General features: G+C 60.4%; 1 protein-coding gene across 1 annotated transcript; it reads left to right on the top strand.

Moving 5' to 3' along the window:
• The first annotated feature begins 323 nt into the window (after positions 1 to 323).
• Positions 324 to 10,140, top strand: MVD (mevalonate diphosphate decarboxylase). Its single transcript, XM_044428086.1, has 10 exons — positions 324 to 396; positions 2,373 to 2,443; positions 3,314 to 3,428; positions 4,361 to 4,510; positions 5,269 to 5,468; positions 5,709 to 5,783; positions 6,487 to 6,705; positions 7,478 to 7,593; positions 8,611 to 8,719; positions 9,307 to 10,140. Exons 1-10 carry the CDS (start codon positions 324 to 326, stop codon positions 9,385 to 9,387), a joined length of 1,209 nt encoding a protein of 402 aa, XP_044284021.1. The 3' UTR covers positions 9,388 to 10,140.
• The last annotated feature ends 1,393 nt before the right edge of the window (positions 10,141 to 11,533 follow it).

Here is an 11,533-nt window from a genome sequence, read left to right as displayed (position 1 = left end):
AGGTTCCCCGCGATTTCGCGGCTCCCGCTGAATGGGGAGAGCGAGGCGCCGTATCTTCCGACGCGCTGCGATTGGCTGACTGTGGCGCGCGTGGGGGGCGGGGCCGGCGCCGATTGGGCGGCGCCGCGGCAGCTGCTGCAGCGCCGGCCAATGCCAGGGAGCCCGAGGCAGGGGGGCGTTCCGCGGGCGCGCGGGCAGCGGCACTCGCGCGGCCCCTTTCGCGGCGGCCGCAGCTGGGCGAGCGGCAGCGGGAGGCCAAGGCCGGGCAACCCCGCGGCTTCGGCCCTGCGAGCGGGCAGCCCGGGCCGCCTTGCGCGCCCGCCATGGCCGGAGGCAGCGAGCCCGCGGCGGTGGCGACCTGCACGGCCCCCGTGAACATCGCCGTCGTCAAGTACTGTGAGTCTTCGCGCCCGCCGCGCTCGGCGATCCGGCCGCTGCCCTCCGGGCGGCCGCGACCGCAGCTCCCATCATCCCTGGCCGCGGTGGGGGGGGGCTGGAGCCGTCCCCCCGCGGGCTCCCCGCTCGCTCGCCGTTCCGCACTCGCGGGCAGGGCGAACGTCTGAACGGGGAGTTCGCGTGCCGGCCGGTGGCCGCAGCCTTGCCGTTGGACCCGCGTCTGATTCCGCGCCGGGCGGCGGCCTGGCGGGGCGTGCGGCGCGCCCCGTTCCGCCCTGCGGGGAGCCAGTGGGCAGAGGCTGGCCTGGAGGCCTGGCTCGAAAGACTGGCGTTCTGCGCGGGCTTCTTCCACTGCATAGGCCGGTCGTGGAGGTTTACTTCTGAGTAAACACAGAGCGACCGGCAGACGGGGGACTCCGCCCTTTGCAGACGAGATTAAAAGGGCAAGGAAGGAAAGGTCCCCCTTCTTCGCCTTGTTCTTTGGATGCCCCCGAGAAATCCCACGAGCGTGGGAGCCAAGCGATATTTCCCCGCGGGGCTTATTTTATTTATTTCGATTTATAACCTGCCTTTTTCCTGCAAAGGGCTCAAGGCAGCTTACATCTCCTCCATCTTATCCCCACAACAACAACCCTCTGGAGGATTAATCTTGGTGGAGGCAGCAACCCCTTGGGTTGTGCAATCGAAATGCAAGGCTTTTCGGGCCACCCATCAAAACTAATTGTGTGTTCTGGCGAATGAGTAATCGTTTTTAAATTAAACATTAGATCGGGAAGATGCTAATCATGGAAAGTCTTGCTAATGCCTGGTCGAGCTGGATTTTTTTCTGACGTGTCCAGAAACCATGGCTTCCGAGAGCCTGCCCTTTTAGGTGGTCTTCCGTTCAAAGGGTCCGATCAAGGGCCCTGCATCGGAGGCAAGGCTGTTGCTGGCTTTGAGAAGCAGAGGAAGCCGGTGCACTGGTTTCTCAGCTATAAAGGGAGCGATTGTGCAAGAGACCATCTCCCCCCCCCACACACACACAACCAGACACTGGTCAGCTTGGTTGAATTACATTAAGCCCCTCCTTGCACTCCAGGGAGGAAGAGAGCAAAATTATCAATTGTGAAGTTATCCACAGCAGGACCTACCTGCTTGCTGAGGCATCATTTATACTCTGAAAGTGCAACTGTGGGTTTTATTTATTAAAGAAATTTATGTTCTCTTCTTGCAGCATGAGTCGCGTCCCCAGGGGCCAAAAGCAATACCTTAGAAGATTATAAAAGGCTTGTAATTGAGTCTAATTATATTTAAAGCATAGGTGCCAATTCATTAAAATAATTAGCATTTAAATGAATGCCTTGGCATTTTCTTTACAAAATCAGATCAAATTCTGCATTTCAAATGGACGTCGCTTGGCCATTAACAAACAGTGTGAACATTGCTACTTTCTCTGTGCACCACAATTGAACACTTCCTGGGTTAATGGATCTGTTTCCCATCAGAGCCGCTTTCTCGCCCCTCCTGCCCTCCCAAGTTTCCGCGTACAAGCAGGAGGGCTGAGAAAAGCCAAACGCCAGGACTGGAAGAAGGAGATCATGCCAGCTGGGAATAGTTTCTCTTCTAGTTCATTTATTCATTTTTCGATTTATATCCTGCCTTTTTCCTACACGGGGCTCAAGGCAGCTTACATCATTCTCCTCCATCTTACCCCCACAACAACCCTGTGAGGGAGGCTGGGCTGAGAGTCTGGGACTGGCTCAAGTCACCCAGTTGGCTCCATGGCTGAGCGGGGACTCGAACCCAGGTCACCTGAGTCCCAGTCCCATGCTCTTAACCACCACACCACACTGGCTCTGGTTATTGCTTATAGACCACTTGTGTGGGCAACAGAAACACCCAGCCGGCCTGAGGTTCTGATCGCAGCAAAGGGATCCAGTGGCAAAGCATGCCAGGCTCCGCTTCCCACACTTCAAAGACTGTCCTTCTTCACTCAGGGGGAAAACGAGATGAGGAGCTGATTTTGCCAATTAATTCTTCGCTCAGTGTCACGCTGCACCAAGATCAGGTCAGTATCAGAGAGTCATCAGTGTCCAGGTAGGTTCCAGGTTGCAAAAGAGGGGTGGTCGGCTGTGGAATCGGGGCTCGCAGGGTGGGCAGAAGCACCGGTTGCATGAGGAGAAATCCCGACGAGGTGCTCGTTCGAACCCCAAACTGACCAGCCTTTCAGGAAGGACCCGGCAGCTGTGGTGCCAAAATCTATTTGTTGTTTTTTGAAGGGGATATATCTGCCAGAGCGTGGAGTCAGTTTGCATGATTTTGGGCCTGGTCCCCAGCACTGAGATTCCTGAATTCACAAAGAATGCACATTTTCCCCATCCTTAGCCCTTGTTCGGTTGTTGTCTGGAATCCGTAACTGAGATGTGCAGCTGTGAATCAGTGGAGGTGGTTACCCCGTAACCTGCCTAGATATTGAAATCATTCCAAGGTCCTTCTCACTCCCAATATGGCATGTTTCCACATATTTCTCTTTTTTAGTATTTTGTGCCATTTTTAAAGGCTGGGCTGATTTCTTAATTTATTGTAGTCCCGTATTGTAAAGATGGTTGACAGAAAATCTGTTTGCCACCTCGAGTCTTTGTAAAAGCCGCTTCTGAATTCTCTCAGCGTTGCAAAAGTAACCGAAAACGATCTGGTTGCTGAACAGTCTGGTGCATGTTTGCTCAGAAGTGGACCCCACTGTGCTGACTGGGGCTTGCTTCCGGGGCAGTATGCCTGTAGCTGCAGTCTGAGATGGGGCTCCTACACAGAGTGAGCCCCGTGGGCCAAAGCGGGGCTTCCTTCCGAGTAAACATGCCGAGAGCTGCAGCGCGCACCTCTCAGATCCGAGGCCAACAGAAAGTTCTTCCTGACTTCGAGGCCTCTTGCCTTGTTCCAGCTCAAGACCACCACCACGGCCGCCATCAGCCGCGACTTCACGGAGGACCGCCTCTGGCTGAACGGGAAGGAAGCTGACCCGGGAAACCCCCGTCTCCAGTCGTGCCTACGGGAGGGTAAGTCGCAGTCCGAAGGCCAAGGCCGCTTTGTCAAAGGTAGCTTCTTGCGCCCGCCTTTGGGAAGGTGCTGGGGCAGGGGGAGCTTAGCATCAGCATCCGTGTTGGATAAAGGCGGAGAAAAGTTTTTTGCTCATTTGGCTGAAGGGCAGCTTCCGACTGCTGGATGAGGCCCCCGGGCGTTCCTTGGACGCCCACCCCCTTCCCCGGCCGTGCTCCTTCGCCTCGACCGCCGAGGCTTCTGGGTTTCCCTCCGTGCTGCACCCTTGGCCGGCCGGCCGGCCTCTGCGATTGGCAGTGGGAACCTGAGCTCCCCTGGGTGGGCATTCTTGCCATTTTGGGGCCTCCCCCATGGGCCTTCGCCCCCCACCCAGGAGCCTTTCCAAAACTGCATTCTGTCCCTGGGCTAACGAGCTCAACATCTGGCGCAGGATCAGACACGATAGCTGAGCCGGCAGGATGTGGTAACTCACCCCCAGGGGCTGTGTGTGGCTGGAGCATGGATTGCCTTGAACTGTGGGTTGTTTCTGTTCGTGGCTTGGAAACCACAAACAGCCCAGGAAGAGAACCCGTGGCTCGTTGCCAGGTTGTGAGCGATGGGGTGCTCTTTGTGGCTTCTTCTCTTGACGGGGTTTAGACAGTGTGGTAGCCCATGGCTAAGAAGAGCCCCCACCAGCCCGTGGGTTGCTTGAGCCCGCTCACCTGGCGGAGCGTCAGGGGTGCCCCCTGTGGGAGAGACCCCAGCGGGACACTTTGGAGTTGTGTGACGTTGTGCCGGGCAAGCGCAAGAACGTGGTGCAGCCCGGTCCCACTGCCAGTGACGCGGCCCGGGCAACACGTAGGACCGCAGGGTTCTTCTCTGCCTGTCCGTCTGTCCGTCCGTCTGTCTTCTGGGTGCGTGGCTGCCTCGGCTAATGCCCTCTTTCTTGCAGTGCGTCGCCTGGCTAGGAAGCGCCATGGGGGCGGCAGCGGTGGGGACGCCGCGTCCCCCAGCCTGGCCTACAAGGTCCACATCGCTTCGGAGAACAACTTCCCCACGGCGGCCGGGCTGGCCTCTTCCGCGGCTGGCTACGCCTGCCTGGGTGAGTGGAGGAGCCGCCCGCTGGCCCCTGGGCTTGGTCCTCCCCCGCTCAAAATGGCGCCCCTGGCTGGGAGCAGAGCTGGGGAAGGCAGGGCGGGCAAGCTGCAGGCGCCTTGCAGGAGGGCTTGTGCGCACTGAAATGTGGGGCTGCTGCGCGGGGCCTGCAACGCACTCTTGCACCGTCGCCCCTCCTGTTGGATTTGGCCGTCCCTCCTGCAGCGCTGCCCTGTTCCGTCTCGGCCCTCCGGCAATCTGGGTGGTTTCTAACTGCAGCGCCCTGTGCTGGCTGGGGTTGATGGGATAGGAAGCCCAGAAGAACTGGGGGGGGGGGCTGTAGAGGGTCCACACCGTCCATGCAGTTCTGCCTGTAGGGAGTCCGCCCGATGCCCCAAGGGGAGGCGTGTCTCTCCCCGTCCCACCTGGCAGGGCTGTTGTGAGCACGGAATGCGGGGATGGGAGAGTCACGTGCTGCTCCGAGCGCCTGGCAAGGCTGACAGGCTTCATCCCAAAGCCCAGGATGAGGCCCGCTTTGCCGCAATCCGGGCCCCCTGCCCTGGACCCCAGGGGGCCTTCCTCCGCCCCTCCTCGGAAGGGGAGGCTTCCAAGGCATGCCGTGCTTTTGTGCCTGACCTCCCAGGTGGCCGGGCCTGTGGGGGGCGCCTGGCCAGTCTTCGCGGCCGCGGGACGGCCTTCCCCAGCGGCCCCCTCTGTGCCGCGGGAAGGCGGTGCTGATCCGGGCCCCTCTCCTTGCCGCCCTAGTCTACACGCTGGCCCAGCTGTACGGCGTGGAAGGGGAGCTCTCCGAAGTGGCCCGCCAGGGCTCCGGCAGCGCCTGCAGGAGCATGTTCGGGGGCTTTGTGCAGTGGCTGATGGGGGAGCGCGCGGACGGGAAGGACAGCGTGGCACAGCAGGTGGCCCCGGAAGCACACTGGCCCGAGCTGAGGGTCCTGATCCTGGTGGTGAGTCGGGCGGGCGGGGCGTGGGCTGGCAGAGGCTTCTGGAATGGGATTCCTCCAGATGGGTCACACTGCATCTCCCATGATCCCCCAGCCAGCTGGCTGGGGGACTATGGGAGATACAGCCCCACTCGTCTGGAGGCCGCCGTCTTTGGAATCCTGGGACAGGGTCCTCTGGCGGTTGTCGAGGGCACTGCGCTGCTCAGCACCTGACCGGGCCTTCTCCCCGTCCCGCCTCCGCAGGTGAGCGCCGAGAAGAAGCCGGTGGGCAGCACGGCAGGCATGCAGACCAGCGTGCAGACCAGTCTCCTGCTGCGGGTGAGTGGCGCGCTGCCCCCTGCCGGCAGCCCCAGGCCTGTCTCAGCGAGGCTGTCCTGCTGTGGTCGATGGGCCGGGGAAGCCGCGGGTTCGGTGGGGACGTTGCTGCCGGCAGAACGCCTCTGCCTGTCTCTCTGCCTCCCCCGCGATCGCCTGCTCCGGGAAGGGCCCCTGCCCAGCGGCGTCTCTGCCCATTAGGTCGCTCTTTCCCATCCGGTGTTTTGGACTTCGGCACGCGGGGCTGGGGGCATGGAATTCTGGGGGCTGTAGTTCCAAGCAGTGGGCGGTCGCCAGTTTCGGGGAAATGGCTTTTAGGCATTTGAAAGCCAAGCCTATTATGGTCGTGGTTAAGCATCTCCTTTATACCTTGTCTTTCTTGGAACCCAAGCACAGCTTTCAGGTTTCCCCTTCTCTGCATTTTATCCCCACAGCAACTCCCCCGTGAGGCGGTTTAGGCTGAAAGGCCCTGCCTGGCCCAAAGTTGCCCCATGAACTTCGTGGCTGCTTAGGGACTAGAACCTTGATCTCCCAAATCCCACCCAGCACTCCCACTGCTGCCCCACACGGCCTCTCATTTTGGGCTTTTGAGAGAAGCAGCACCATGCATGGTGTCCCGAAGCGCCCGTGCCCGGACACACACGGTGCATCATTGCCCTCGGGACACCCGGCCCCACGTGTAGCAATCCTCCCCTCCATCTTCCAGCACCGAGCCCAGGCGGTGGTGCCAGCCCGCATGGCCCAGATGATCCGGCACATCCAGCAGCGGGACTTCGAGGCCTTCGGCGAGCTCACCATGCGGGAGAGCAACCAGTTCCACGCCACGTGCCTGGACACCTTTCCGCCCATCTTCTACCTCAACGACACCTCCAAGCGGGTGGTGGCTTTGGTGCACCGCTTCAACGCCCACTGCGGCAGAACCAAGGTGGGCTGCGCAAGCTGCATGTGCGGTGCGGGGGGGGGGCTGTAAATGCCAGCTTTGCAAGCGGAGCGCCCCCCCCGCTCCCCCTCCTCTTCTTCAGTACCAATCATTTAGTTACTCATTTCGTATCTGTCCAGGGAAGAGCTGCTGGCTGCTCAGAGCTCTCTCCACAAGCGCCTTCATCCTCTCACGCTGTGACCTGTCCTGTCTTGGGGTCAGGAAAAATTTGTGCTCTGGCTTTCTGCCCCTCTCCCCTATACCTGCAAGGTGTCCTTGCAGGGTGCCGTCACCTGGAATCCTGTGTCCAGTTCTGGGCACCAAGATTGAAGAAAGATGCAGGTAAATTAGAAAGGGTCCAGCGGAGGGTGGCAGAAAGGATCCAGAGCTTGGAAATGCTGCCCAAGAGGAGAGACTGGGAGAACTGGGCCTGTTCAGCCTGGAGAAGAGAAGACGGAGGGGGGACATGGCATCCCTCTTTGAGGACCTCAAAGGCTGTCAAAAGAGGAAGGCCAAGCTCGCTTCCTGCTGATGCCAGAGCGCAGGACACGGAAGAACCAATTCAAGCTGCGATGACCCAGATTCAGGCCGGCCATCAGGAAGAGCTTCCTCGCTGTCAGAGCAATTTGGCAGTGGGACCAGCTGCCCGGAGAGGTCGTGGGCATTCAGAAAGAAACTGGGCAGCCACCTGAGTGGGAGGGTGTGGCTTGGTGTCCTGCAGCAGCAGGGGGGTGGCCCCGATGGCCCCTTCCAGCTCTGCCCTTCTGTGATCCTGCAGGTGGCCTATACTTTTGATGCCGGACCCAACGCGGTTCTCTTCATGTTGAGCGACACAGTGGGCGAGTTTGTGGAGGTGCTGAAGCACAGCTTCCCGCCAGAGAAGAACGGCGACCAGTAAGGGAGCTGCATTTGTCCTCGCCGTGTGGCAGTGGCCGGTGGGGGCGGGGGGGCATCACGGTGGCCAAGAAACAGAAAGCCCTCGCATCTTTCCTGAAGGAGCAAAATACTTTTATTTATTTACACACACGGTCCCTTGCTTGGAGGTCGGGCCTCTTCGTCTTCTAGGAGGGATGGGCACTTTGTGGCCCTCCAAAATTTGGGACTACAGTTCCCATCCACGCTAGCCAGCACGGCCCTTGGGGAGAGTTTATGGGAGACATCTGGAGCGGCCCAGCCCTGGTCTGGGACAGATGTGGCGGCTTCCCATACTGAAGTCTTAGTTACAGTGCATCGACTGCCTTCCCAGCTTGGTGCCATCCAGGCGTTCAGGATGCTGCACAAGGTCTCTGCTGGTACTGACGGGGGCACAAACCCAAAATACCTGGAAGGACCCAGGCTTGGGGAGGGAACCAGTAAAAACATTTGCAGTGGGGTTATTTTTTTCCATTTAATGTTACAGCTCTCACTTTTGATCAAAACAGTCAATAGCCAAAGTCATTTGCAACTGCAAATAATATAGTGTAAACAACACAAGCCCAGTACTTTTGTTAATAGTTAAATAACAGTCAGCAGAGCTAAAACCTTGGTAGGTTGTCTTAGACTTGATTGGTCACAAAGGGTGTTGTTTCCTAGTGCTTTAATTAAACCTGCAGTGCCCACACCGGGAGGGCCCCGGAGGCCCGTGGTGCATCGGCGCTTCCGACGGAGCACTGGAAGTGGGGTTGGGGAAGGTGCCCAAGCTCGGCCCCTGACGCCCACCCGCGGGTCACGGCCCCGAAAGTGGGCCGGGGGAAGGCTTCCCAATTGGCCAGGCTTGCCAGGGGAGCGCCCCTTACAGCCTTCGGCGCCTGAACGTTCCTCTGCAGGGCTGCCTTGGCCTGGGAGGGAATTCCGGTGGTCGCCTTTGAGACGGCCCCGGCGCCAGCCCCTCGGCCTCATCCGGCCAGCCCTCCCTCTCCCCTCTTCCCGTAGGTTCCTGAAAGGCTTGCCGGTGGAGGCCGTGACGCCGTCCAAGGGACTCCTCTCTGCGGTGGTGCAGGATCCGGTCCCAGGAGCGATCCAGTACTTGCTGCTCACGAAGGTATGGCTGGAGTGGGCTGGCACCCCTTGTCGTCCTGGGCACGGGGGCAACAGCGCAAGCCGTGGCCTGGCTCCCGGCACCGCAGCCTCATCCTCCTCCACGGGGCCTGTGCCCCCGCAGCCGCCCACACCCGGCCCTGCCGCCTGAAGGGAGCCTTCGCGTCGCCCCTCTGTGGTCGCAGGCACCCGGAGGGTCAGATCCGGCCCACGCGCCAGGCGGCCTTCCCGCTCGCACCCGCAGTCTTTTCCACGCTGGGCCCCTCAAGAACGGCTGAATGCTGTGGCACTCCCGCACCCATGTTCCCCAGCACCTGGCACACACAGTGCATCGCTGGTAGCCCCGGAGAACCGTTTCCTTCTCTGTGGCTTTCTCTGGCTCCTGTTTCAAGCCGCCCACTTTTGCGCTGCGTCTGCGGGCATCGTTTCTGCCAATTAAAAGCAGCGGGGCCGAGTGATGCAGTCTGCGTTCTCCCAGCATCCCTGTTAATCGTCAGCGCCGCCTGGCCTGGCCTGGCCTGGCCTGGCCTGGGAGCGGTGCCTGCCTTCGCCCCGGGCCTGGCTCTAACTCGGCTTCCGTTCTCTCTGCAGCCGGGGCCGGGGCCCGCGCTCGTGGAAGATGCCCGTGGCCACCTCCTGGGAGCAGACGGGCTGCCCCGGAGCAGCAGCTGAGCAGCGTGTGCCCCATCTCGGGGCTTCCCCAGGAGCCCCACAGCTGTGCCTGGGGGCAGCGCGGAAGATTCACCCAGCAAGCAGCGTGGGTGGAGGAGCAGGGGAGGCTGTGCCTGTGTGGGATTATGGGAAGGCCTGGCACTTACACGCCGGGGCTCTTTCTGCCTGTCCTTTCCTTAGTGGGTGTTTGGGTGTCTGTCCGATTGTCAGGGACTTTGCTGGGCTAAAGCTGGGAGAAGCCCCCTTTCCTGGCGGGCCTTTCTCTCGGAGCTCCAAGGACCAGAATTTCCTCTCTAGCGCAGGGTGGGCCACCAGAGAGCTTCTGTCGAGCTTCTGCGGGCTGTTGCCACGGCTGCCGTGAACCCGTCTTTGCCAGCTGGCTAGAGTTGCACCTCTGGGTCGGATGACCTGGGCGGCACAGCCCACGGACCTCACCGCCGGCTCCCCCTCCCAGTTTCCCCTCCTCTGCCGGGGCAGCAAGAGCCTCAGGGAGGAAGATTTGGCCGGGGGTGCAAAGAGTGCTGCCCAGTCGCATCTCCGATGGCACTGGCCCGGGGGGGGGTCCAGCAGGGGAGGGTGGGCTGCCGGCCAGGCGGACATCTCCATCGTGCTTCGGCCCCCTGCCCCCAGGCCCTCTGGGCTCTGCCTTCTGCACCAGGTTCCAGCGGCTCTTTTCTTGAGGGTGTCCTGTGTCACTGAGCTGGTTTCCTTCTGAACGGGTGCTTTTAAAAGGATGGAATGTGATACCCTGAACTGTGCCTGTCTTCTCTCTCCATTGCTCATCTCCTTTTTTGCTGGGCTACAGAAAGTTGGGGTCAGGGGCCGACTCTTCTTCTCTGGGGCCCCCAGGCAGCCACCCACTTCCCCGGGGCCCCACGGCGGCCATTGGCTTGTGCTTGCCCGCCTAAAATGCTGCTCCACCTCTCCAGCAGCTTAGTTCCTGGAAGGAAGGCTTGTGACGGAAAACAGGCAAGTCCTTTCCCCCCCCCCCCCCCGGTCTGTCTTGGCTCCACCCGTTTTGTCCCACCCTCAGCCCCCAGGGGCCTCCCTGAAATGGAGTCGGGAACCCCCCGCCCCCCCAGTCTACAAAATGTGCGGCTTTGATAAGGGAAATTAAAGCTGGGTTGTGTAGAAGAAATTGAGGGTGGGGGGGAGACACTGAAAGGGCTGTTGGGCATCGCTGGAGGCAGGGATGCCCGCTGGGGCTGGATTTGGGATTTAAAGGGGGCGGGCAATGCGTGGGTGCGGGAAAGGGCCTGGGGACAACTCTCCACTATACCTGAAGAGGAGAAGGGAAGCGAACGGGTCCGCCGGGAGCCCACGAGGCTGTGGCTGCCGCCTGAGCCTCGGGACCCCTCGGGTGGCCTGCTCCTGGCTGCAGCGGGGCCAGGTCTCTGTGCCCTGCAGTGGGCTGGCTTCCCATGAGCACCGGTCTTGGTTCATCCAGTTCCTGGCAGCCAAGAGGAAGTCCGTCTTGCTGGCTTTCGTGCGCTTGCCGCCCCTGGAAAGCAGCAGAAACCCCGCTTTTTCTTAAGAGACGTTGCACAAATTCCGGTGCCTCCCAAGAGGGAGGGGTTCCCCCCCCCCCCCCACGTCACGGAGCCTGGGCTGCTGCTTTGTGAGTAAACGGCACGGTGCGCCTGACGCATGATGAAGCATGACTTGCACCCTCCACACCTCGTCCTAGACCTCACCCTAAATGCTGCCCTCTTTCCGAGCATTGTGGGGCAGAGACCGGAGGCCTTTTTAAGTGGGTCCTGCCGGGCTGACTCTTCTGTGTGGGGCACGGCAGCTGGGCCGCCTCCGCCAGCTCGGCCGGACTGGCGATTTCTCTCTCCAGATGCACCCGGCTGTCTCTTTAGAAGACATGCACCACAATCAAGGCATATTTCCTGAGCATGTCAGGACTTGCAGGTCTTTTCCCACTCTAAACAGTCACCCTACGTGGCTTGAAAGGATGTCCTTCTCCACCTGGACAGCATCCCTAATGGGGCAATTTGTTTTAAAACCACTGATCTTCTGGCTGCTGGTGCCATGGGTTATGGGACAAAGGCCACCCGCCTTCTCTAATCGGGTGGATTCTGGATGTTCTGGGTGCCAGTTTCCATCAGCCCCAGCCACCATGACTTCCTGTCAGGGGTAGTGG

This window comes from Varanus komodoensis, unplaced genomic scaffold, assembly GCF_004798865.1.
Source record: "Varanus komodoensis strain SLA01 unplaced genomic scaffold, ASM479886v1 scaffold19, whole genome shotgun sequence".
In the NCBI taxonomy this organism is placed as follows: Eukaryota; Metazoa; Chordata; class Lepidosauria; order Squamata; family Varanidae; genus Varanus; species Varanus komodoensis.
The sequence above is the reverse complement of the archived record's forward strand: the minus strand, read 5'-3'. Positions and strand labels throughout refer to the sequence as shown.